Source organism: Arvicola amphibius, chromosome 7 (genome assembly GCF_903992535.2).
Source record: "Arvicola amphibius chromosome 7, mArvAmp1.2, whole genome shotgun sequence".
NCBI classification, from domain to species: domain Eukaryota; kingdom Metazoa; phylum Chordata; class Mammalia; order Rodentia; family Cricetidae; genus Arvicola; species Arvicola amphibius.
In genome coordinates, this window is record NC_052053.1 from 47,803,783 (window position 1) to 47,829,033 (window position 25,251).

The 25,251-nt window shown below is 47.0% G+C and overlaps 2 protein-coding genes, 1 non-coding gene and 1 pseudogene across 6 annotated transcripts in view; 1 reads left to right on the forward strand and 3 right to left on the reverse strand.

Annotated features, from left to right (window-relative positions):
- Odf2 (outer dense fiber of sperm tails 2) overlaps positions 1 to 23,146 on the forward strand; it is a 39,633-nt gene extending 16,487 nt beyond the window's left edge. For 3 of the 4 annotated variants that reach the window (XM_038336705.2, XM_038336708.2, XM_038336706.2), the window contains 13 exons: positions 2,712 to 2,783; positions 5,047 to 5,118; positions 5,204 to 5,320; positions 5,617 to 5,802; positions 6,129 to 6,238; positions 8,339 to 8,474; positions 10,959 to 11,069; positions 11,184 to 11,288; positions 12,593 to 12,751; positions 14,343 to 14,443; positions 16,635 to 16,797; positions 17,135 to 17,260; positions 21,915 to 23,146. In XM_038336705.2, coding sequence (XP_038192633.1) covers positions 2,712 to 2,783; positions 5,047 to 5,118; positions 5,204 to 5,320; positions 5,617 to 5,802; positions 6,129 to 6,238; positions 8,339 to 8,474; positions 10,959 to 11,069; positions 11,184 to 11,288; positions 12,593 to 12,751; positions 14,343 to 14,443; positions 16,635 to 16,797; positions 17,135 to 17,260; positions 21,915 to 22,106 — 1,650 coding nt within the window. In that variant the 3' untranslated portion in view covers positions 22,107 to 23,146. Of the gene's footprint in view, positions 1 to 2,711; positions 2,784 to 5,046; positions 5,119 to 5,203; positions 5,321 to 5,616; positions 5,803 to 6,128; positions 6,239 to 8,338; positions 8,475 to 10,958; positions 11,070 to 11,183; positions 11,289 to 12,592; positions 12,920 to 14,342; positions 14,444 to 16,634; positions 16,798 to 17,134; positions 17,261 to 21,914 lie in introns of those variants that run through there. The other variant, XM_038336710.1, reaches the window with a different exon arrangement.
- On the reverse strand, positions 4,080 to 4,699 carry LOC119818877 (60S ribosomal protein L29). The gene has a single exon (XM_038336711.1). It carries the CDS (start codon positions 4,656 to 4,658, stop codon positions 4,212 to 4,214), a length of 447 nt encoding a protein of 148 aa, XP_038192639.1. The 5' UTR covers positions 4,659 to 4,699; the 3' UTR covers positions 4,080 to 4,211.
- On the reverse strand, positions 11,865 to 11,971 carry LOC119820186. Its single transcript, XR_005286438.1, has one exon. It is a non-coding gene; the product is annotated as a U6 spliceosomal RNA (small nuclear RNA).
- LOC119820075 lies at positions 22,853 to 22,918 on the reverse strand (annotated as a pseudogene).
- Positions 23,147 to 25,251: the final 2,105 nt, after the last annotated feature.

The window sequence follows — 25,251 nt, forward strand, 5'->3', positions numbered from 1 at the left end:
TGTTTCTGTCTTAAATGCTGGGGTGACAAGCCAAGCCCTTGGTTCTGCTTTTGCTTTGAGATGGGTCTTAGCTCTCTGTGTAACCTAGGCTAGCCTTCAGTTTTCTTGTTTTAAACAAATTTATTTTGCCAGGCAGTGATGGTGCACTCATTTAATCCCAGCACTTAGGAGGCAGAGGCTGGTGAATCTCTGTGAGTTTGAGGCCAGCCTGACAGTCAGGGCAACACAGAGAAATCCTGTCTCACAAAATACTTAAAAAAATATTTTTTATGTGTATTAGTGTCTTGTCTGCGTGTATGTATATACATACATGCCAGGTATCTGCAAAGGCCAGAAGAAAGGCATCAGATTGCCTAGACCTGGAGTTAAGGACAGTTTAGAACCGAACTCAGGTTCTCAGTAAGAGCAACAAGTGTTCTTAATTGCCAGGCCATCTCTCCAGCCTCTTACCTTCAATCTTTTTATTTTTTTAAAATTTACTGTTTTAAATTGTGTGTGTATGTGTGTGTGTGTGTGTGTGTGTGTGTGTGTGTGTGGTCTGTGTCTCTGTCTGTGTCTATGTGTGTTGGGGGGTATGTATGTGAGTGCAAATGAGTGTATGTGGGTGTATGTATAGAAGGTCAATGGTCAGAAGCCTAAGATCCCCTAGAATTGGATTGACAGGCAGTTGTGAGCTGCCACATGGGAGCTGGATTCAGGTCCTCTGGGAGAGCAGAGGACTCTTAGCCTTTGAATCATCTCTCTCATCCCTGGCTTCCAATTCAGTGCTTGCCTTTAGGATTCCAGGGCGGCACACCATGCTTTTCTCCATTTATGACTTAACCTCTATCATCCTGGAGTCTGTCTCTTATTGGATGAGAATACTCAGCCACTTAATTTCCCACTCACAGCTTGTATGCTGGCTCAGTGCCTACCTTGGGGGATGTGCTCAGTGTTTGGACCACTGCTCTGGCTTTGTAGTCTGAGTCCACTTCAGGGCCTAGCCCTGCCCTTTGTAGCTGTGTGGCCTCAGGTCCTCTGCTTGTCCCAGCCCCACCCTAAGCTATAAAGTGAGAAAATGTCACCTCAGACACAAATGGAATGTTTTGGGGGTGTAGATGGTGGCAGGAGCCTGAGCGTAGCAGCTGCAGGCCTTTCCTTCCTGTCCTTTTGAGTCACAGGCTGCCCTTGAATGTTCCATTCCCCCTACATGAGCCTCCCAGGTGCTCAGTGCTATTGCTTGTCAGTTCCTAGGTCCTTAGAAAATGGCATCAGGGTACCTGGGAAATCAGAGGGAACAAGAGTGTGAGCCTCCTTCAAGGGATGCTTTGCCTGTCAAGAAGCAGATGGGGCAGTCATAGAGCTGCAGTGAGTGAGAAAATGGGCAAGGAGAAGCAGGTAGTCATCAGAGGAATTCCAAATGACTGTCGATGTTTAAGATGCTGAATCTTAGTGGGGCTGTACTGGTGCTACCTTTAATCCCAACCTCTATGAGACAGAGCACTTATGAAGCAGAAGCAGCTAAATATCTGAGTTCAAGGCCAGTCTGGTCTACACAGCAAGTTCTAGGACAGCCAGGGCTACACAGAGAAACCCTGTCTTGAAAAGCAAAACAACCAAAAAGAGGCTGAGTCTCCCTGATAATTAGGAAAGCGTAAATTAAAATAGCACTAAGACCATGGCTAAGACTGTGACTGTCTGGGACTGGAAAGAGGGGTGAAGCAAGCATCAGCTCCTGTAGTGACCACGTGAGTTAGTGTGTCCCTCTTCCTGTGTCATTCCAAGAGACCACTCTCTATGCCTCGCCATGTCCATTGCCTCATTGTTTGCAAGTACAAACCCAAGAGCAGCCCAGTTGCCCAAACTGTAGGAGGAGCTAATGTAATGGACGATTACAGACAAAGTGGACCAGAGAAACAGCTCAGAGGGTAAAAATGCTTGCTGTCTAACTGTGAGGGCATGAGAACTGGGTAGAACTGGTGTCTATAATCCGCTGGGGAGACAGAGGTAGGGATAGGAAAATCTTGGTAGCTTAAAGACCAACTAGCCTGAGTCCAGGTAGGAGATGACATGTATACAACCATGCATATGCCAAAAAAATGAGGGTTAGGAAAAGGCTTTGAAAGTCTACAGGTTAACAGTCTTACATTGTAGGTGGAGAGATGGCTCAATAGTTAAGAGCCTTAGCTGATCTTCCAGGACTTCTGAATTAAATTTTCAGCATCAACATTGGTGGCTCACAAACACCTGTAAGTCTAGTTCCAAGGAATCTGATACCCTCTTTTGACCTTCGTGGGCACCATATACTTATTCTGCACAGATACACACAGGCAAAACACACATATATATATATATATATATATATATATATATATATATATATATATATGATGAAAAGAATATATAATTTTTAAAAAAACACTAAAATGAGCTAAACAGTGGTAAGTTTCTCTGTGTAGCCCTGGCTGTCGTGGAACTAGCTCTGTAGATTAGGTTGGCCTTTGAATTCACAGAGATCCTCTTGACTCTGCCTCCTGAGTGCTGGAATTAAAGATATGCGCCACCACTGCCTGGTGTATTGAACTTTTATTAATATTTATGACTTTATAATGACACTGTATTGGTATATTTTGGTATATATGTGGCTAGACATTGTTTGGGGAAAGGAAAATAGTGAGATATAGACTCTGTGCTTATTTAAATCTTGGGTTTTCTTTTTAACCACGCTGAAGGATTCCGAGAGACTAATGGAGCAACAAGGAGCATTACTGAAACGTCTGGCAGAGGCGGACTCAGAGAAAGCGGTAACCACACCCTTGGCCACTCCAATGGGTTAGGTGCTAGAGGGCTGGGTGTCCCAGAACGGAGCCGCTGAACAGAGGGTGGGACTGGAACCCCATGTCTGCCATTTGTCTGGGTAGCATTTTGTGATCTTTAAAATGGGTTGATACCCGCTTTGTTGCCTTCTCTGCTTTACCTAGCTAGCTGATCACTGGAGGGCTCAAGGCACAAAGTGAGATGAGGGATCATTAGTCCTCTGGCCCTGTTAAACCTGGATTTATTCTTTGGATTTCCAGCAGTCAAAAAGTACATACTACCAGGTGTGGTGGCGCAAGCCTTTATTCCCAGTACTCTGGAGGCAGAGGCAGGCGGATTTCTGTGAGTTTGAGGCCACCTAGTCTACAGAGTGCATTCCAGGACAGCCAAGGCCACAAAATAGAGACCCTGTCTCTAAGGAGAAAAAAAGTACACACCTTTTTACTTCATAGCCCCTATTTTAGAATTCTCTCCCAAGGCTTCGTGTTCCATGAAACTTGAAGCTGTGCAAGATGTTAGTTCATGAGTGCAAGAAACAAGCACAGGAGTCTTGTGGGCAAATGACCTGGGAACTTCAAGTTCACTAGGCTTCTTCTCCCAAGACGGTGGGAGCCTCTGGTATTGAATGGCTTTCTATGTCTCTATGAGAGGAAGGCAGGGAGGGAAAGGCCTTGCTGCTTGACCAGTGATCACTGTGGAGGATGCCAATCTATGTGCCTCTCCCAGCTCACCTGTCCTCACATTCTTGGAGTGTGTTTCTTCATGAACCATCTCTTGCAAGGTGAGGAAAGAGAAAGAGGAGAAAGACAAATACAGATTTGGAGAAGGAGTAGAAGTTGAGGGATACTCACATTGCTTTTCCCCCACTCACAGCTTAGGGGGCTGATCAGGCTCAGCTAAGGTGGTCAAGATGCTGGAACATCACCAGCTGTTCCAAAAGATGTGAAGGATTCAGTCAAATTGTGATAAATGTGAGATTTTGGGGTACAGAACAAAATGCATTTAAGACTCATTTTGAATGTTGAGTGGTTATTGATGAACAGAAGTGTCAGGGATTCTTTGAGCTTTGTGTTTTTTTTTTTTTTTTTTTTTTTTTGGTTTTTTCGAGACAGGGTTTCTCTGTAGCTTTGGAGCCTGTCCTGGAACTAGCTCTTGTAGACCAGGCTGGTCTCGAACTCACAGAGATCCGCCTGCCTCTCCTCCCGAGTGCTGGGATTAAAGGCGTGCGCTACCGCCGCCCGGCTAGCTTTGTGCTTTTCTATATTTCCTAGTTGACATCGCCATTTTTTTTTTTTTTTTTTTTGAACTTGCCTCAAGTTTATTTGTAAAAACAGCACAAGGTCCTGACCATCTGCAGACACTGTGTAGATATCCACACCAGTCCATCTCTTCACACTGGCAGACTGAGACCTTTCTTATGGGGCCTTCACAGGGGCCTGGGCACCTTTGGGAGCCTGAGCTGCAGCTGAGGCCTCTGCCTTGGCTTGAACCTTGGGCTTTGTTTTTTGGAGCCTACGCCCCCTGGCCATGTAGCTTCTAATCCGCTTCCCAAGCTTGGGGTGAGCGATGAAAGCGAGACGGGTGAGTTTGCGGCTGGGGCCCTTTGGCACCTTGGGCTTCACCACCTGGGGCTTCACCAGGGCCTTGATGGCCTCCGCACGTGCACTCGCGGCCTTTGCGTTATTTGCCTGCATCTTCTTCAGGCCTTTCTTGTTGTGCTTCTTGGCAAAACGCATGTTCCTCAGGAACTTGGGGTCGACCCCCTTGAGAGATTCGTATCTTTGTGACCGGGGTTTCTTGATGCCATTTCTGTGCCATTTCCGGGACTGGTTGTGTGTGGTGTGGTTCTTGGACTTGGCCATGGCTGGACAGTAACCGGCGGCTCCCGAAGCGCCTGCGACCGGAAGAGAAAGAGCGACATCGCCATTTTTAAAACCGAAAAACATTAAAAAAAAAAATAGGCCCAGCGGTGGTGGCGCGCACATTAATCCTAGCACTTGGGAGGCAGAGGCAGGCAGATCGCTGTGAGTTTAAAGCCAGCCTGGTCTACAAGAGCTAGTTCCAGGACAGGCTCCAAAACTATACAGAGAAACCCTGTCTCCAAAAACCAAACCAAAAAAAAAAAAAATTACTAATTACTATAGGTTAGGTGCTCCTGCCTGGGTCTCTGACAATTGTAAGTGGCTCTCTGTGTTGAGAGGTCAGGCCCCTGTGCCCAATTCAGAGGCATGTGACTCTGTTTTTTCCCAGCGTCTGCTGTTACTGCTGCAAGACAAGGACAAGGAGGTGGAAGAGCTCCTCCAGGAGATACAATGTGAGAAGGTACAGTCCAGCCCCTGCACTGTGAGGAGCCGCGCTGCACGGTGCTATGCTAGAGCTGGCTTCATTACTTTCTCTGTCTCCCAAGGCTCAAGCAAAGACCGCATCTGAGCTCTCCAAGTCCATGGAGTCCATGCGTGGGCATCTACAGGCACAGCTTCGGTGCAAAGAGGCTGAGAACAGTCGCCTGTGCATGCAGATCAAGGTGCTTGCTGGCTCCCAGATGGGGCAGGGAGAGGTTGTCACGCTTAGATTTCTCGTGACTACATGAGGGAAGGCATTAGTCTCAAATGCTTTCCAGGCTCCCAGGGTGGCTGCTCTGCTGAGTCACTTGGGTATCTTAACGATTCTAAATGCTCTCCATGGCCAAAGGGACCCAGAGGGGCCACGGCTCTGGTGTCTGTCCCAGTAGGTCTGAGTTCTTACATCTCCCCTTCTCTCTTCTCTGCTGTCATACCCCCTTGCTGTCTTTTCCACCTCTTCCTTCCTGTCTCCTCCCAGAACTTGGAGCGGAGTGGGAACCAGCACAAGGCGGAAGTGGAGGCCATCATGGAGCAGCTAAAGGAACTGAAGCAAAAGGGAGACCGTGACAAAGAGACCCTGAAGAAGGCCATCCGAGCCCAGAAGGAGCGAGCCGAGAAGAGTGAAGAGTATGCTGAGCAGTTACACGTGCAGCTTGCCGACAAGGTGCCAGTCCTGCCCCCCGCCCCCAGCATCTGTTGTTGGCATGAGTGAGCGGGGTGTGGCTGGGGAAATGGAGATGATTGGAGGACCAGAACTGTCCAGCACATCCATCTCGAGGGAAGGATGACTCAGGATCTGCCCACAGGATGCAATGTGATGCTTGCTGGGAACCTGGGAGCTCAGTTTGGCTTTCTGTACTGTTTTTAGTATCCTCTCATCTTGAGAGAGGCGGTAGAGGGAGGCTGGGTCTATCTAAGTTAGCCCACCCTACCTGTCTTCAGCCTGGGTGTTGAGATGAGGCTGACATTCCTGCTGTCCTGTGTCCCCAGGACCTTTATGTTGCTGAAGCTTTATCTACTCTGGAGTCATGGAGGAGCCGCTACAACCAGGTTGTGAAAGACAAAGGAGACCTCGAGTTGGAAATTATCGTTTTGAACGAGTATGTCTTTGTGTGAAGAGGGGAACTGAGGGACTTGAGCAGGTGGAAGGAGCATGGTGCACTGAGGTCTCAATGTCATGAGACTGCTGTGGTCTCTATGACTTGGACTTATAAACTGGGCTGAGATGTGGGAATTCCTGTGCCAGACTCTGGCTCTAGCCCCAGGCTACTACTCCACTTGTCTAGCACGTGAGAGGCTCAGGTCTCCATCACCTGAACTGTAAACATCCTCAAGGGGATAAGATACCCATCACAGAGGCCCAGCCTGGCCCTAGTCTCTGCAGCAGGACACGAGCACACAGTTGTCTTGCTTTTCTTGAGGGATTGCACAGCTAGTCCCTGTGCATTCTCCATTGTCTGCCAGTGCCGCCTGCCAGCCCGTCAGAGGTGTGACAGGGAGAGAGAGGCAGCATAGCCTGCAGGTGTGTGTGACTGACTTTGACCTACCTCATTGCCACTGGGGGAAGATAAGTGACCCCCATTTGTTCCCGCCATAGTTGTCAGTTCCTCCATTGTAAAAGTACATGTGGAGCAGCTCCTGCACACCGGCCTGTGTGCTGGCAGTTCCCACGTGCCTGCCTGTGTGCTGGCTGTAACACAAATGTATTACCTGTCTTGAGTTCCACTGGAGGTCCTGGGGATACAAGATGCACGGGCTCCTTTGGCCAGGGAGATAGAGGTCACAGGGAGTTAGCATCCTGCCATCTGAGGAAAGCTTTCCTTGGAAAGTGTGTTGTGTTTGGCTCATTTCAGCAAAAACAGGCTGAGAGCCGGCCGTGTGTCAGGTGCTATTCTCAGGGAATTCCCAGTCTGGTGGGAGAAGAGAGATGAAGGTATAAAGAAGGAAACATGGTACAGATGAGGGATTAAAGAAGTATGTTCTGAGGAGGGGAGTTGAAGTGGGCTGCCAGGTGAGATGCTGTGTACTGGCTTGGGCCCAGTCAGTACTCACTCATCATTTGCTAAATGGCAGTCTCTAGTTGAACAGCACTGAGAACACAGTGGGGTGAGCTTGGTGGAGCATTTGCCTCGTGTGTGAGAAGCCCTGGTTTGCATCCCCTGAGCTGAAAAACCCCAAATGAGAGCAACGCAGGGCAGGTGGTGGGACAGTGGCGCACACCTTTAATCCTCAGGAGGCAGAGACAGGTGAATCTCTAAACGCAAGGCCATCCTGATCTACAGAGCGAGTTCCAGGATAGATAGCTAGGGCTGTTACCAAAGAGAAACCCTGTCTTGAAAAACAACAACAGGGCTGGAGAGATGCTCAGCGGTTAAGAGCTATGGCTGCTCTTCCAGAGGACCAGGGTTCAATTCACAACAATCTGAAGTGAGATCTGGTGCCCTCTTCTGGCGTGTGGGCATATATGCAGGCAGAATGTTGTATACATAATAAATAAATAAATAAATAAATACGTAAGTAAGTAAGTAAAACTTAAAAAACAAAACCCCGAGAGCACAGATAGTGCAAAGATTGTGTGATGGTGTGAGGTTGAGGTGAGTGAGACCTGTACCTTGGAACTCACCATTGAGGCCACAGTCTGTAAATTCCACTGACAGCCCTGCTGAGCAGCAGCAAAGGGAGAGTGTGCAGGAAGCCAGCTTCCAGTTGGCTCCTCAGCCTCTCTCACATAGTCATTCCAATTCTTACCTATGATAGCCATGTGTACACACATAGGAACAGTGCTGTGGGGACAAAGGCACAGGTGCCAGGTGCCTGGAGACGAGGCCTACCTGGGTAGTCCTTACCAACCCCCAACCTGGAACTTGAGGGAAAGGTCTCAAAGGAGTCAGTCCTAACACGAAGGAAGGATGGGGAGAGAGCTGTCTAGTGATGCTGAAAGCTGAAAGCTCAGCCATGCGAGGTGGTCAGAATGGACACACAGTCATCCCGCTAAATGGTAGCTTCCAGAGGAGGTGGTATGGGAACCGTTTTGAAAGGCTATTATGTGGAGGTAGGACCCTGGAACGGGAAAGCTGCTTCTTGGTGAGGAGCCTGGGGAGCAGAGAGGCAGCGTGCCATGAGGTGGAAATGGTCTGTGGTAGGGATGAGCTCCATCACCATGAAGGTTTGGGAACTGATTCTATCTGCTGATCTTCCAGCCGGGTGACAGATCTTGTAAACCAACAACAAAGCTTGGAGGAGAAGATGCGGGAAGACCGGGACAGCCTGGTGGAGAGACTGCACCGGCAGACCGCTGAGTATTCTGCATTCAAGCTAGAGAACGAGAGGCTCAAGGTCTGGATGCATACTGGGAGCTAGGAGGCCAAGAGCAGGCTGGCCTCAGTGGGGAGACGAGTCCTGCTGAGAATGTGCTAACTCACGTGAAATGCTTATATGATGCATTTAGATACATTTGCATTACAGAATTAACTTTGGCCCTAACCATGGCTCTCTAGGGGTCTGCTAGGTACCTCACACATTTTCATTTTAGCCTTCCAATTGTATGTTGACTATTTTTGGTCAATAAGGAAGTTGGAAATAAGGACACTGTAGCTTATTTGTAGAGTTCTAGTCTAGCAATCCCGGGATTCTAGGTTTGATCTCTAACCTGCCAAAGAGAAAAAAGAAAGCAAGGCTTAGCCAAACGGTGGTGGCGCACACCTTTAATCCCAGCCCTCAGGAGGCAGAGGCAAGTAGATCTCTATGAGTTTGAGGCTAGCCTGGTCTACAGTGTGAATTCCAGGACAGTCAGGGCTACACAGAGAAACCCTGTCTCGAATAACCAGAAAAAAAAAAAAAGAAAAAGAAAAAGAAAGGCTTAAAGAGAGTCACACAGGGTTTTGCCCAAGGAACAATTTGGAGTTGGGATTTGAAATTGAAATTGAGACTAATTCTGTAGACCCAGCTCTTTGTAGGTCTGTAAATACTGGATGTGGAGGTACACACCTGTAATCTTTAGCATTGAGGAAACTGAGGCAGAAGGCTCACTGTAAGTTTAATAATTTGAGGAAACCTGGCCTACAGAGTGAGACCTATCTCAAACACATCAACTCAAACTTCAAGTAGGCTCCTGATTCAGACAGACCACAGCCTCCTGAGCAGAGCTGACACTCCAGAGAAGTTTTCCCTCTGATTTTAATTTTTGTTAGGCAAGACAAAGATGGCATGGAAAAGTATACAGATCCTTAACTTTTGTAACATGAATAGCTTTTCAATCACTATGAAAGTTCTGAGCATCCTTGTAAAGGCAGCTGCTGCCTGTGTCATCACAAACCCATCTGCCTGCTGTGGACAGCCTGGGTGCTGATGTGTGGCTTTCACTTAGCACAGTGTGTATAATTTACTCCTCGTGGCTGTGGGTGGGTGCTGGGAGTGTTTGTCTCTTTTACTGGTAGTGGACATCTTTTGGGTGCATGTAGTTGGTTATACTCCTTGAAGTAGAATTGCAGAGGTCATCTGCTGGTGTTCAGCCTTAGCAGATGTTAACAACTGGCCTAATTGTTGTATACATTGTTTCCACCAGTGACTTGTCTATGGCAACAGTTGCTCTGTGTTCCCTTGGCAACACTTGGTATTATCAGTCCTTTATATTTTTACTGCTCTGGTGGTACAATGTCTTTGCTTTACTTAATTGTTAGACACCCTGAAAATAACTTTCAAGGGGCCAGGAGTGGTGAAGACTATGTAGAGAGAGTTGAACACTATGTAGAGTGAGTTTCAGGCCAACTTAGGATACACAGAAATCCTGTTTCAAATAATTAGTAACCTCCAAATTCAACACTTGGGGATTAATTACAGCATGGTGTATCTATGTAAAATATGCACTGTAGCCACTGAAAGTGTTGTCTGTGGAAGTATATCCTCTTAGACAGTCGGATATGTGCATAGGAAATGTTTCAAATGTCACAGAAGCTGTGGAGGTGTTGCTCAGTGATAGAGCAAGCAGTTGACATGCGCTAAGGTCCAGGGTTCCTTGTCAGCACCAGACAGGTTTCTGTCACAGTGTGCGCGCTTGTCCTGATGGCACCCAGCTGATGCTCTGGAGCTTCCTTCTGCTTCTTCCTTTCTTCCTCTTAAATCTGTGATGCTGAGGACAGAGCACAGAGCACAGGGCTGTACACATGCTAGGCCAGCACTGCACCACCAGGCTGTGCTCTAGCTCTTTCCTCTTTAGGTCATAGTATTAACCCTTCCTTTTTCCCCATTTCCACCCTGCTCCTCCTATTTTTTTTTTTTTTTTTTTTTTTTTTTTTTTGGATAGTGTATTGTTAGACCTTATCTAACCTCAAATTTGGCAGCGGTCCCACCTCAGCCCACTGTGAGCTGGGATTAATAGGATCCTCCACCACTTATCTGCTTATGTTTATTCACTCTCATGCTCGCTCCTGCCTCCTCTTTATCTGTATTGCAAAAAAGGATCTTGCAAATAATTTTATTCATGAAAAAGTTATAGAACAATAACTATTTTGCCAAATCTTGAGCCTTGGGCATGCAATCCATGAGTTTTATATTCATTTTCTTTCTAGCATGCCAGGCAAGTACATTATTACTTGGCCGGACCACCCGTTTCCTTTAGAGTTTGTATATTGCTTTTAGATAACCACCATTTATCATCAGCTCTGCAATGGAGGGGTCACAGTAGGAGTCTTACTCAGACACTAGCTGATGAGAGCTTCTGTACAGGGGCATGTTCTTTGCTGGTTTCTAGAAGTAGACTGAGGATAAGGACTCAGATCTTGGACATGTCTTCTGGTTGCTCACAAGTCTTCCCTCCTTTAGGCTAGCTTTGCCCCTATGGAGGACAAGCTCAACCAGGCTCATCTGGAGGTCCAGCAGCTGAAGGCATCGGTGAAGAACTACGAGGGGATGATCGACAACTATAAGAGCCAGGTAGAACCTTGGGTAGCCTGGCCCCCTGCTTCGCAGCTCACCGCTAGGTCTCTGTGGGGCAAGGTGGGAGGGGGTGTTCTGCCCAAGAGCACCCATTGTGGTTTTGTTCCCTAGGTGATGAAGACCAGATTGGAAGCTGATGAAGTGGCTGCCCAGCTAGAGCGCTGTGACAAAGAGAACAAGATCCTTAAAGATGAGATGAACAAAGAAATTGAGGCGGTACTGTCCCCCTTCCTTGCTCTCTTCACTGCCTGTACAAGTGTCTGATCCAGTGGCACCCTCTGTGCCCTTGACCCTGCCTGAGCTCAGTCACAGAGTAACTGATTTCCTAGCTGCTTCCCACCCACACTATGTATGCATTCTCTTTTTCTCTATTTATTGTCCCCTCTGGCCTTTGTCTATACTATGCTTTCTGTTTCTATTTTTTCCCTTGTGTTTTTTTTCTTCCTCCTTTCTCTTTTTCTCAGGGAAACAAAGCCCATCCTGCTTGGAGCATCTAGGTGGACTCAGATTCATTCAATGGCCAAGTATTGGGATACCTGTTTCCTGTTTTATTCCGTTTGGAACCTTTGTTTTTTTTTTTTCCCCACAAGAAGCCGTGGGACACACAGTTCACACAAGCAGCACACAGACACATGGGATTCGAACTCGCAGACACACGCACGCTCACTCACTCGCGAGCGCCATACACGATGAGCCACCGTGCGGCTCGCTTGGAACCTTTGTTTTTGTAGGATCTTTTTTTTTTTTTTTTTTTTTTGACTCAATGTCCTTTATTTATGGCTAGAATCCACTAAAAATATGGAACGCTTCATGAATTTGCGTGTCATCCTTGGGCAGGGGCCATGCTAATCTTCTCTGTATCGTTCCAGTTTTAGTATATGTGCTGTCGAAGCGAGCACTTTTTGTAGGATCTTTAAATGTGCCTCTTGCCTCTGGAAGGATCTCTTTCTTCTGGAGCTGTTGGCTGACTGGTGCACAGTGATTGCCTTAAAGATAACCTTGGAGACAGTCTTGTCAGGCTCAGCCACTAGTTTCTTGAGCAGCTCCTGCCTGTCTCTGGTCCTCAGTCTTGTTAAAGCTCAAGGATGGAGCAGGACCAGATATTTCCTGTTCCCCTGGTCTTTGTATCATCACAGCTGCCTTCCTAGGGGATTTGGAATTAGTCCAGCCTGCTTTTCCAGGTTTTAGCTAAGTTTGAGCTATCCTTAGTGTCCTTCTGTGGTCCCAGCTGTGCCTTCTTTATTATTCAAAGAAAGTGACTGCAGAACCCTTGGGATGGTGCTGAACCCTGGTGTTGCCACTGACGCTTGCTGACTAAATGAATGGCCATCTCAAGGGCAAGGCAGGCCCAAGTGTGGCCTGCAAAGATCAACCAGCATGGCCTGTTGGAGAGCAGGCCAGCTGCTACCTGTGGGTTTTGTGAGACCTTTGGGGACTGGGGCAGCCCTGCTGCATTCTAGAGGAAGGCCATCTTATTCTCAGTTAGGATCATGCCAACCGTGGTGCTTTTCTTGCTTTAGGCCCGCCGGCAGTTCCAGTCGCAGCTGGCTGACTTGCAACAGCTGCCTGACATTCTCAAGATCACAGAGGCCAAGTTGGCTGAGTGCCAAGACCAGCTGCAAGGCTACGAGAGGAAGAATATCGACCTCACAGCCATCATTTCAGACCTGCGCAGCCGGGTAAGGGACTGGCAGAAGGGATCCCACGAACTGGCCCGAGCAGGGTCCCGCTTACCGAGATGAGCTGCACGACCCCCAAGGGAGGACCACTTCCTTTTCCTTGGCTGCCGATTTCTGAAAGAAGTGAGCTATCATCAGTGCTGTGAAATAAAAGTCTGGTGTGCCAAATGCTTCGTGTTGCACAGAGTGATTGTAGCTATAGGACTCGCCTGGGGCTCCGTGCTCTGCCTACCTCTGCCCTGCATATCCTGCCGCTGTCCTCCAACCCACAGCCACAGAAAGGAGACCTAGCAGATACCTGGCCATTGCTTGTCCGTTGTTCCATCTTTCTCAAGCTTTAACTGCCTTTCCTTGTTTTCCACAGATCTACTACCTGGGATTCTGTTCTGAGAGACAGAAGCAAGCAGCCCCTTTGTTCAGAAGCAATCTGTCTCTCAGTTACTGGAACCATGCCTCCCGACTGCGTTTGTCCAAGACATCATATACCTCTCATTTTTTTTTTTTTTTGTCTGACTTGGGCGGGTCTCTAATCTTTCCTTTTCAAGTCTTTTTTGTTTTGTTTTGTTTGTTTGTTTGTTTGTTTGTTTCAAAACAGGGTTTCTCTGTAGCTTTGGAGCCTGACCTGGAAATAGCTCTTGTAGACCAGGCTGGCCTCGAACTCACAGAGATCCGCCTGCCTCTGCCTCCCAAGTGCTGGGATTAAAGGTGTGCACCACCATGGCCCGGCCTTTGTTTTGTTTTGTTTTTTTGAGATAGAGTCTCATAGCCCAGACTGAATTTACTGTGTGGCAAGGGTGGCCTTAAACTCCTAGTCTCGCCTCTACCTCTGAGAATGCTGGGACTGTGGTCACACACCTCTGTGCCCTATCCCCCTGAAGTGTTTCCTTGGGCAGTCATAAAGGGAAGCTGCTGCTGTTCTGAGCACCTGCCCCACTCCAGCAGGCTGTCATTTCATCCAGAAACCTGATGTTGTGTACTGGTTACTTCTCCAATGACATCTTGACACCTAGAGGGGACAAGTGAGTCCCCTATGTCACAGGGATACTTAGCATCCACAAATTTGAACACAGTGTCTCAAGACTGCCGAATGATCTCAAGTTCTCTTGAGCTCCTGGAGCTGAGGAGCACTAAAGCAGCACTAGGGGTAACTTCTCACGCTTGCTGGCCTGAATGAATCAAAGCTGCCCTATTGCTTGGCTGCATTGCCCCATTGAGGGAGATAAAGTCAGTGGTGCCAACGACATAATTGGGAAAGCTCGGTGGTTGGTTGTCCAGTGAGCCACTGGTCACACCTCATGTGTCCTCCAGTTCCACCTGGCTCCTCATCAGGACCCTGGACCCTGACCTTGGGACCAGTTCAGCTGTGGCTCTTCAGCATCTAACCCGTGTTCTGGTGTGGGAGGTAGGGTGGATCTGCCCTGCCCCTGCTCTTTTCTCTTTCAGGTTGGTTGTTGAAGATGGGACACGTGCTGAGGGCAACATTCCTCTTTCCTGTGTGTGGATGCCATCACAGGGAGAAGGGAGAATTCCTTCATTACTTGCTCTTATGGGAAATTCCCTCGTAAACCAGTCTACGTTCCTGTCATTTTAGATCGAACACCAGGGGGACAAGCTGGAGATGGCGAGAGAGAAACATCAGGCTTCCCAGAAGGAAAATAAACAACTGAGTCTGAAGGTGGATGAACTGGAGAGGTTAGAGGCACTTGGTCCCATGTCTGTCCTCTTCCTAGGACTTGAGACTTTCTGCCGCTTAGCTGCTTTGTGCTTAGTGTGCCAAAGTATTGGAGGGACTCAAGGCCCTGGAAGGTGCTAGGCAGAACTCAAAGGAAGAGCTGCTTCCATTTCAGTGGTAAGCCTTGTGGGCGCGAGGAAGGGGCGTCAGCCTGGAGGGGTGCTGTGTGGCTGTATGATGGAGGCCAGTCTATGGGTAGACACTATTGTCTCAAAGGTACACTGAGGCGAAGCAGACCAGCAGGGCCTGCCTTGAATGGAGCAGCCAGAACACCAGTGTGCTGCTAAGGAGCCTTCCTACAACCTCTCTGATCTGACTCTTCTAACAGACTCTTACAAGCAGTTATCAGGGGCTGGAGAGATGGCTCAGAGGTTAGAAGCACTGACTGCTCTTCCAGAGGTTCTGAGTTCAATTTCTAGCAACTACATGGTGGCTCACAACCACCAGTAATAAGAACTGGTGCTCCCTTCTGTTCTGCAGTTATGGGGAGGCTCACACCATTTGGCATCAGAAGCCCTAACCTTAGGTCCAGCTCAGACACTTACCTTCCTTGTGAACTTGGTTGGATCATTTAACTCTTCTGAACCTGTTTTCCTCATCTGAGGAAGGATCATTGTAGGTGTAATCTACCAGCTGATAAGAGTCCCGCCAGTTATCAGTGAGAGGGTCCTCATAAAGGGGTCTAGCATGTCACTTGCTTAGAAATGGTCATGATATGCTAGTTGTAGATGTTTGTCAGCTGGTACTACTATTTTAATTCTGTGTATTTGTGGCTGTCTGGGAGTATGTGTACGTGAGTGCAGGTGCCCACAGAGGCCAGAGGATGAGTGAGGTCCCTTGCAGCTGGAGTTAGAGGTAGTTGTGTACTGCCTGATGTAGCTGCAGGGAGCTGGGTTCTGCTCTGCAAGTGCAGTGCGTGCTCTTAAACCACCGAGCCATCTCTCCAGCCCTATCTTTTTAAAACCTACTTTTATTTATTAATACTTATTTGTGCCCAGCATGGGCAGCTGTGTGGGTGTGACTGTCAGAGGACAACTTTTGGGCATCAGTTCTCTTTCTTCCACCATGTTGTTGGTCTTGAGGATTGAATTCAGGTCATGAGGCTTGGCAGTAAGCACCTTTACCCACTGAATCGTATTTTGCCAGCCCTGTATTTTGACTCTTTGAGACAGAGTCTTAATCTGTGACTTGCAACTCATTCCTCTTGTACTGTGTACTGGGATCATAGTTGTGAACTACCCAAATATTAACTAGGAGGAAGCCAAGCTCAGGCAGAGGTGGTCACTTGCCCAGATGCACACAGTTGGTGCCTACGAAAGCTGCTCCTTATGCTGGGAAGTTTCCTCCAGAACCACGTTAGTACCTGTAAGCAGAAGACTGGGAGCCTGGTATGGTGGCATACCACTAATCCCAGTACTCGCGAGGCTGAGGCAGGAGGATTGCTGCCACCTAGAGGGTATACCGGGTTATGTAATAAGACCCTGTCTCAAGAGAAAAAAAAAAAGCAAACACCAGAGAGGGCTAAGAACTAAGGTCTTAAGGTCTTAATTGCCAGTTCAGCCTGCAGTGGGGCTGGAACAGGTGGCCTCCTGAGTTCCACCTCTGCTCTGCCAAGCTGGCCAACAAAATGTAGCTAGGTTCAACAGGACTTGCAGTGTTCATTAAAGGGGAAGGTGTTCTGGAAGAGCAGGGAAGACCCTGTGTAAAGTGCAGGAGCCCCAGCTGCCCTGTGCCTGTCACATCAGGGGCTGTGTGGCTCCGCTGAGGCCTTGTTACTGGTCTGAGTCTTGGTAACAGACCTGCCGGCTGTGCTTCCCTCGGGCTCTGCTCCCTTCTTCCTAGAAAGGACGGACAATGGCAGCCCTTCTGTGAGCTGCAGGTTGCTGTTCTCTGTGTGACGGTATGCACGGCGTCAGCACGCTCAGTCTCCCCTCTCCTCTCCGCACTGTTCTGGGATCACCTTTTGGCAGTTGCACAGCCCAGCAGCCACCTTGCTGATCTGAAAATACTTTGTTTCTTCTTGTGGCTCCTTGGAGATTCACGGAGATTCTTCAAGTGACAAGATCCCCAGCTCAGGGGAGGCAGCAGCCCTCTGGCAGTGGATTAAGGCAGACAGGTCTTTGCATGGTCTAATGGAATGCTCTCACCTAGGAAGTTGGAGGCAACCAGCGCCCAGAATGTCGAGTTCCTACAGGTGATTGCCAAGAGAGAGGAGGCAATCCACCAGGCTCAGCTGCGGCTGGAGGAGAAAACGAGGGAGTGTGGGTCCTTGGCAAGGCAGCTGGAGAGTGCCATTGAAGATGCCAGGCGGCAGGTCTGTGTCCTAAACTTCCTCAGCCTACTTTCCCATCTGAAGAATGGCATAGTAGTATCTTCCCCCTGAGTGTGCTGTGAGGATGAGGACCAGCCCTTTCTATAACTGCTCATTCACTCTCTGCCCTCTTGAGACTCAGGAAGGCACAATCACGTTTTAGGGATGCTAGAAAAGGGCAGGCAAAGGTGGATAGTAAGAGCTTCCCACTAGGTAGCTTCCGCTCCAAGGCCTCAGGGAAGGTGTTGCCTACTGATGTGCCAGTGGGCTGTCACTGGCTAACGGGAGTGGCTAGCCTTCTCTGTAGGGTCAGGCGCCCTTTCCTCTACCTTGTGTGCAGGTGGAGCAAACCAAGGAGCAGGCACTCTCCAAGGAACGTGCAGCCCAGAGCAAAATCCTGGACCTTGAGACCCAGCTAAGCAGGACCAAGACAGAACTTGGCCAGCTGCGGCGGACTCGTGATGATGTGAGTTGCACTAGTGGGCAGGGCTTCTTTGGGCTGCAGGTAAAACTGTCTACTGGTGTTTTTGTGAGACTCAACGTAGGTTATTATCTCTGCCAGCTTGCCACGCTATAAGGATATTCTAGACCAGATAGCAGTGGCGCATACCTTTAATCCCAGTACTTGGGAGGCAGAGGCAGGCGGATCTCTGAGTTTGAGGTGAAACAGGCCTACAGAGGAAGTTCCAGGACAACCAGGGCTGTTACATAGAGAAACCCTCTCTTGAAAAACCAAATAAATAGCTGGGCAGTGATAGCTCATGCCTTTAATACCAGCACTTGGAAGGCAGAGGCAGGAGAATCTGTGTGAGTTTGAGGCCAGCTTGGTCTACAGAGACAGTGCCAGGACAGGCTCCAAAGCTACACAGAGAAACTCTGTCTCAAAAAACAACAAACAGGGGCTGGAGAGATGGTTCAGCGGTTAAGAGCACTGACTGCTCTTCCCAAGGACCCAGGTTCAATTCCTAGCACCCACATGGCAGCTCACAACTGTCTGAAAATCCAGTTCCAGGGGATCTGACACCTTCACACCAATGCACATAAAATAAAGTTAAATAAACCATAATTTAAAAAAAAAAAAAAAAAAAAAAACAACAAACAGAGCTGGGCAGCAAACAGCATGGTGGCTCACAACCATCTGTAATGAGATCTGGTGCCTTCTTCTGGCCTGCAGACACACATTACAGAACACTGTACATAATAAATAAGTAAAAAATTTATATAAAAAAGATTACAATGTTCATCAAAGCTATATTTTAAAATGGACTGAAATACAGTTAAACTGCCTTAAATTCATGATTTCTATGTACTGAAGAAGATAGTTGAAGGAAGACTATACAGAGGGCCGGGCGGTGGTGGCGCACGCCTTTAATCCCAGCACTTGGGAGGCAGAGGCAGGCGGATCTCTGTGAGTTCAAGACCAGCCTGGTCTACAAGAGCTAGAGCTCCAGGACAGGCTCTAAAGCTGCAGAGAAACCCTGTCTCGAAAAACCAAAAAAAAAAAAAAAGACTATACAGAGGGAAGAAAGCATCAACCAGGAGAGTATAGAACCAGGATAAATTTCACAAGAGGACTAGGAAGGAGTTTGGCATGTCCCACACAGTAAATAAGCAGACCACTAATACTTATAGAGGAGAATGTAGAACCCAAAACATAATTCAACCAACCAAAAAAACAACCGACAAAATTACAAGACTTGGTAAAATAATAGAGTTAAATATAGTAAAATAATAGGCTTCAGCTTACCTATGAGACAGACAGACAGGGCTGAAAAACTAACAACAACGTGTGTCCAAAAAATCAGTATGTGTCTGCCTCACTGTTAGACACAGACAGATGCAAAGGATGGGAACCAGTCTGCTAAGCTAATGAGAAGACTGAAGAGGTTATTCCAAATTAATAAAGGGAATAATTAAGCAAGATGTAATAAGCCAGACCACGTCTTTAATCTCAGTACTTGGGAGGCAGAGGCAGACAGATCTGTGAGTTTGAGGTCAGCAATTTCCAGAATAGCAAAGGCTACAAAGAAAAACGCTGCTTCAAGAAACAAGATGTACCAGTTTATATATGTGCCAAATGTTGGGGCTCCTGATTTCATAAGGACATCATCTAGCTAGCACAAGTCAGGTGGGTTCTGATGGAACAACAGTGGGTGCTTTTAACATCCCACTAGTCTGGATATTGTAGCTCAGTTGTTAGCATGTTTTTCTACAATGACAAGTCTCAAGCACTGCATATACTGGGTATGGTGGTACACACTTGAAATTCTAGCGTTTGAGAAGTGGAAACAGGATGAGGAGCCAGAGAAGATGGCTTAGCTGTTTAAGCGCTGGCTGCTCTTACAGTTCCATTTCAAGCATCCATATGGCAGCTCACAAGTGTCCCTCCAGTTCCAGGGTATTCAGTGCCCTCTTATAAGGCTGAGGGCAGCAGGCATGCACGTGGTACACTGACATATGTTGGGGAGAGGCTGCTAGTTGTTTCCCGGCTGCTCAGGCCTGAAATAATCACACAGAAACTGTATTATTTAAAACAACGGCTTGACCTATTAGCTCTAGCTTCTTATTGGCTAATTCTTACATCTTAATTTAACCCATCTCCATTAATCTGTGTCTTGCCACCTGGCTGTGGCTTACCATGTGAAGTTATATCTGGCTCCCGCAGGGTTACATGGCTTCTCCCTGACTCTGCCTCCTTTTTCCTAGCATTCCGTTTAGTCATGCCCCCTCCCCCCAGCTCTGCTATAGGCCCAGAGCAGTTCCTTTATTAGCCAATGATAGTCACAGCATGGAGAGAGGACTTCTGGAAGAGCAGCCAGTGCTCTTAACTGCTGAGCCATCTCTCCAGCATTTTTTTAAGATTTTATTTTTTGGAAGCCAGTCATAGTGGCACACACTTTCAATCCTAACACTCAGGATCAGGAGACAGAGACAGGCAGATTATGATTTCGAGGCCACTCTGTTCTACAAAGCCAGGACTCTGTTAATCAGAGAAACCCTGTCTTGAAAAAAAAAAAGACTTTATTTTATGTGCACTGGTGTATGTCTGTGTGAGGGTGTCGGGTGCCCTGGAACTGGAGTTACAGATAGTTGTGAGCTGTCATGTAGGTGCTAGGAATTGAACTTGGGTCGTCTGCAAGAGCAGCCAGTGTTCATAACCAGCAAGCCATCTCTCCAGTAACAAAGTAAGGATATATACACTACCAAGCTGATTCTACAAAGCCAGCATTATCTTGATACCAAAACCACATAACGATACAATGAAAAAAGACAACTAGAAAGCAGTGTCTGATGACCACAGATGCAGAGGGCCTCCACATACTTAGAAGTGGAGGTTAAAAAACACAGATCACAAACTACGGCCAAATTGGTTTCATTGCAGGGATATAAGGTTAGTTCAGCACATGCAGATCAGCAACAGTAACAGAACACATAACACATACATAGACATATAGACACAAGGACAAGTCACATGATCATGTTAATTCAGAAAAGATCTTCAGCATCCCTCCCGATAAAAGCCCTGTGGAAACCTGTAGTAGAAGGAACATACCTCAACATGATAAAGGTGGTTTTTCACAAACTGTGGCTGGCAGTGTCCCAGATAGCAAGAAATCCAGTTATTTCCTCAATTTAGATTTTTGTTTGGTTGTTTGGGTGTGTGTGTGTGTTGTTGTTTCAGACAGGGTTTCTCTGTAGCTTTGGAGCCTGTCCTGGAACTAGCTCTTGTAGACCAGGCTGGTCTCACACAGAGATCCACCTGCCTCTGCCTCCCGAGTGCTGGGATGAAGGGCGTGCGTCACTACTACTAGTTTAGTTTGTTTTTCAAACAATGTTTCATATGTAGCCTTCGCTGGCCCGGAATGGTCTCAAACTCATAGAGATGTGTATTGGTTTGCCTCCTGAATGCCAGAACTAGTGTATGTAACAACCTGCCCCTCTTGACGCCCCTCCCCCCCCAAACTCAATATAGTTTTTATGCTGAAGAACTGGAGAAATGGTTCAGTGGGTTTTCAGAATCCACATGGTGAAAGTTTGAGAAAACCATTTAAACATACACAAAAAGTGTAAAAAAATGTTTTTAAAGGAAATAGGGGTAAATCTCAGTTGACTAGAGTGCTTGCATGTTTGAAGCCCTGGGTTCAGTCCCTACCAGCTCATTTGCTTTTCTTTTTCTTTTTTTTTTTTTTTTTTAAATATTTATTTATTTATTTATTATGTATACAGCATTCCTTCCATGTATGTCTGCAGGCCAGAAGAGGGCACCAGATCCCATTACAGATGGTTGTGAGCCACCATATGGTTGCTGGGAATTGAACTCAGAACCTTTGGAAGAGCAGGCAATGCTCTTAACCTCTGAGCCATCTCTCCAGCCCTCATTTGCTTTTCTAAAAACAAAACAAAAAACAAAACAAACAGAAAACAAATCAGGCAGAGTGGTAATTCTTGTAACCTCAGCATGTAGGAGTCAGAGGGGTCAGAAATTCGACATCAGCCTTAGCTACTGAGCAGATTTGAGGCCAGTTTGGGCAACATGAGTCCTTGACAGCATGCGTTGCAGAGAATGCCGGGCAGGCAGCAGCCCTTTAGTCCTCATCCATTGCTGATAGGAATGGGAACCTGTGCATCCACCCTGGAGATTAGGATGGAACTTTGGGAGAAGAGTATAACCCAGCAATATCCTTAGCTTTATTCCCAGACTCTTTAAAACTCACTTTCAAAGGTGTGTGTGTGAATGTAAGTCCTCTATGGAGGCCAGAAGAAGGTATTAGGTTCCTTGGAACCACCTCAATAGTGAGATCCTTTGTCAAATAATAAAATAAAACAAACTCAGCGAGGTATGTTGGCTCAGTGTATGTTGCCATAATCCCAGTACTCAGGTTAAGGCAGAAAATTCAAGGACGTGTACTGAGTTATTTGGGCAGCTTGGTGAGGCTTTGGCTCAAAACAGTTAAACCAAAAACCAAGCAACTAACTCCCCTCACCCAAGGGGAAAATACCCATTTCTATTGCAAGCCCTCTGTGCCTCTCCCAGGGTTGGCACCCTCTAAGTTAATGCCTTTGTCTCTTATTGCCCTTGTTACCTTCTTAATCTTGGTCCCTGTTCTTTCTTCTGTCAGGCGGATCGTCGATACCAGAGCCGGCTGCAGGATCTGAAAGACCGTCTGGAACAGTCTGAGAGCACCAACCGCAGCATGCAGAATTATGTCCAATTCCTCAAGTCCTCCTATGCCAATGTATTTGGGGATGGCCCCTATACATCCTCTTACCTGACAAGCTCACCCATCCGCTCCCGGTCTCCCCCTGCCTGAGGCCACCTGCCTAGGGTCTAAAGCCCTTGCCTGATGCCAGAGAACTGAGGAGTTGCCATCCTATAGCTGGCAAGCCCACTGGCTTTCTCTTCAAGTGATCAAATGTGCGCAGGGTCTATTCCTCAACTCTGATACAGGAAAGTCCCTAGAGCAGCTGGGGATGAGTCAGGAAGAACATGGTTTCTCTTTCCTGACCTGTGAGCCTGGTGGAATTTTAAATGATCTTCACAGGCCTTAGATTTGCTACATTAGGTACCAGATTTTTAAAGTGCTATGACTTTGCAGAGTCTGCTTGCTAGCCTCAGGGAGTGTTTGGACGGACTTTCCCCTGCTGTCTCCTTGTAGTCCTCATCCTTCAATGTATCCATGTCTTGTGTTTCTCTGAGGTGAAGCAGCAGGAGTCCTCCTTGGACTGTGAACCACCTACATCACCTTTTCCTTTTTTTTTTATTTATTTTTATTTTATTTTTACTAAAAATAAAACTTTCTTTGTATCAAGAAATAGTGAAATCAGATAACTTAGTAACTGAGTAATCTGTGCTTTTATCAGCATAAAAATAAAATGGAGACAGGAAGATGTAACACTCACTCCTGGTCACAGCTCCCTTTGCTGCTTTGGAATCTTTAGCTACAAATGTCCTGAAATGGAGCAGTCACTGCTACCACAGTGGCAAGTGTGGTCATGACAGTGGATTCTTGCTGTTGACACTTTATCCACCTCTTAATGGCAGGAAAAGTATGGAATAGCAGGGGCCATGCTAATCTTGTCTGTATTCTTCCAGTTTTAGTGTGTGTGCTGCTGAAGCGAGCACTGCTTATTCCTTCTTGATGGATAGGGCAGGCAGCGGAAACCTCCCATGTCAGCGTTGGCAAGGGCCACTGGTCCTCCAGCACTTCACAGAAGCTAATGTCCTCCCAGCCGTACAAGCGTGCTTCCTGTCTCATTGCCTTTCACTTCTCTTTACAGCTCTGGAATTTGTCTACTTCTGAAAGTTTGTGTGATTTTACAAGAAATAAAGTTTTTATAATCAGTTCTTTGAGACTTCTTTGATTTCCTTTAACCTTCTCTCCCGACTTTAAAAAAGATGAAGCTGAGTGCGGTGGCGCACACTTGCTTCCCAGTGACTTGGGATTGGAGGCAGGAGCTCACTGTTATCCGCAGCTACACAGTGCGTGAAGTCAGTCTGGGTACACGAAACTGTCAGAACAAAAACAAAGTATTTTTAAATGACTGCATAAAATGCATGTGAGAGCTGGCGGTGGCGCTCGCTTTAATCCCAGCACTCTGGAGGCAGAGGCCCGCGGATCTTAATGAGTTTGAGGACAATCTGGTCTACAGAGTGGAATCCAGGACAAGTCTATAGAGAAACCCTGACTAGAAAAAACAAAAACCAGATAAAACGACAAAAAAAAAAAAAAAAAAAAAATTCATGTGGGGCTGGAGAGATGGCTCAGCGGTTAAGAGCACTGACTGCTCTTCCAAAGGTCCTGAGTTCAATTCCTGGCAACCACATGGTGGCTCACAACCATCTGTAATGAGATCTGGCACCCCTTCTGGCCTGCAGGCATACACACAGACAGAAAATTGTATACATAATAAATAAATAAATATTTAAAAAATATTCATGTGAGAAAACATGAGTTTGCAGAGTAGTTTATGCCTGAATTACCAACTTTTCATGATGGAAGAGATAGGTGCTTTTGTAAGAGATGGCTAACGGCAAGACACTTTGAGCTGCAGGCCCTACTATTCAGGGTTTGGGGATGACCGCTTTAAGAGGGTAGATAGGTGTGGTATGTGCCTATATTTGTGTCAGAAATACCACCTGCTTTCTACATGAGAAGATTCTGGGAAATTGTGTATTTTCCTGTTTTTGAAAAAATGGGTGGTGTGGAGTACTTGCTTAGTATGTGCACGTGTGCAAGAGCCTAGGGATTTGCTTTGTTTTGATTAATTTTTAAATTGGATTTATGTATTTATGGGTGATTAGCCTGCATGTATATATGTGCTGTGTAACATCTGTGTTCTTGGAAATCTCTGAGGTCAGAAGAGAGCATCAGAGTCCCTAATACTGGAGTTAGGGATGGTTGAGAACCACCAGGAGTGTGGGAATTGAAACCAGGTCCTGTAAGAACAGCAAGTGCTCTAAACTGCTGAGCTATCTCTCCAGCCCCAAGGGCCTAGGTCTAATCTTCAGGGCCCTTCCCCCATCACCACTATCACCACCTGGAAACCACAAATGCTTTAAAACAAAGCATGTTCTTCAGAGAAAGCACTTTTTTTTTTCTCTCAAGACAAGGTTTCTCTGTAGCTTTGGAGCCTGTCCTGGAACTAGCTCTTGTACACCAGTCTGGCCTCGAACTCACAAACATCCTCCTGCCTCTGCCTCCCAAGTGCTGGGATTAAAGGCATGTGCCACCACTGCCCGACCTTTTTCATATTTTTTTTTCTCTTTGGTTTTTCTATTGTTAGAATAAAACACCATGACCAAAGCAGCTTCTAAAAGACAGTGTTTAATTTGACTTGTTGATTCAGAGGGTTAGAGTTCAGAAATGTGGACCAAATAGCAGAGAGCTTACAGGTAGATCCATACCACGAGGGAGGCAGAGAGAGAGAGCACCAGGAATCGGGAGTCTTTTGAAACCTCCAACCTGCCCCAATGGCACATTTCCACTAACAAAGCCACACCTGATTCTTCCCAGACAGCTCCACTAGCTAGGGAGCAAGTCAATTCTACTATGAGCCATTTTCATTCAAATTACTACAGCATCTCACCCATTCTAACCCAAGATTGGGGCTGGAGAGAGAACCCTTAAGAACCTTTGTTCTGGTGGTTTGAGGAGGAACACCTAAGAGTCTGAGGGGGAAAAAAAGCCCCTCTTGCTCTTGCAGAGGACCTTGAATTTATCAAGGTGGGCTGCAGAGATGTAGTTAAGAGTGCAAACTGTTCTTGCCCACATCAGGCAGAAACTCAGTGCAGCCCCTGGGACATCAATTCCTCTGGCCTTCGGCCTCTACACTCATGTGTAGTCAAGTCAGACTTTCTTTGGACTGCCAGCTCTCAATAACACAGAAATGTCTTATTAACCATGAATCTTGGCCCTAGCTTGATTAGGCTTGTTCACAACTAGTGCTTATAACTTA

Coding starts and splice junctions, on each gene's coding strand:
- LOC119818877 (XM_038336711.1), bottom strand. CDS start 4,658: ATGGCCAAGTCCAAGAACCACACCACACACAACCAGTCCCGGAAATGG.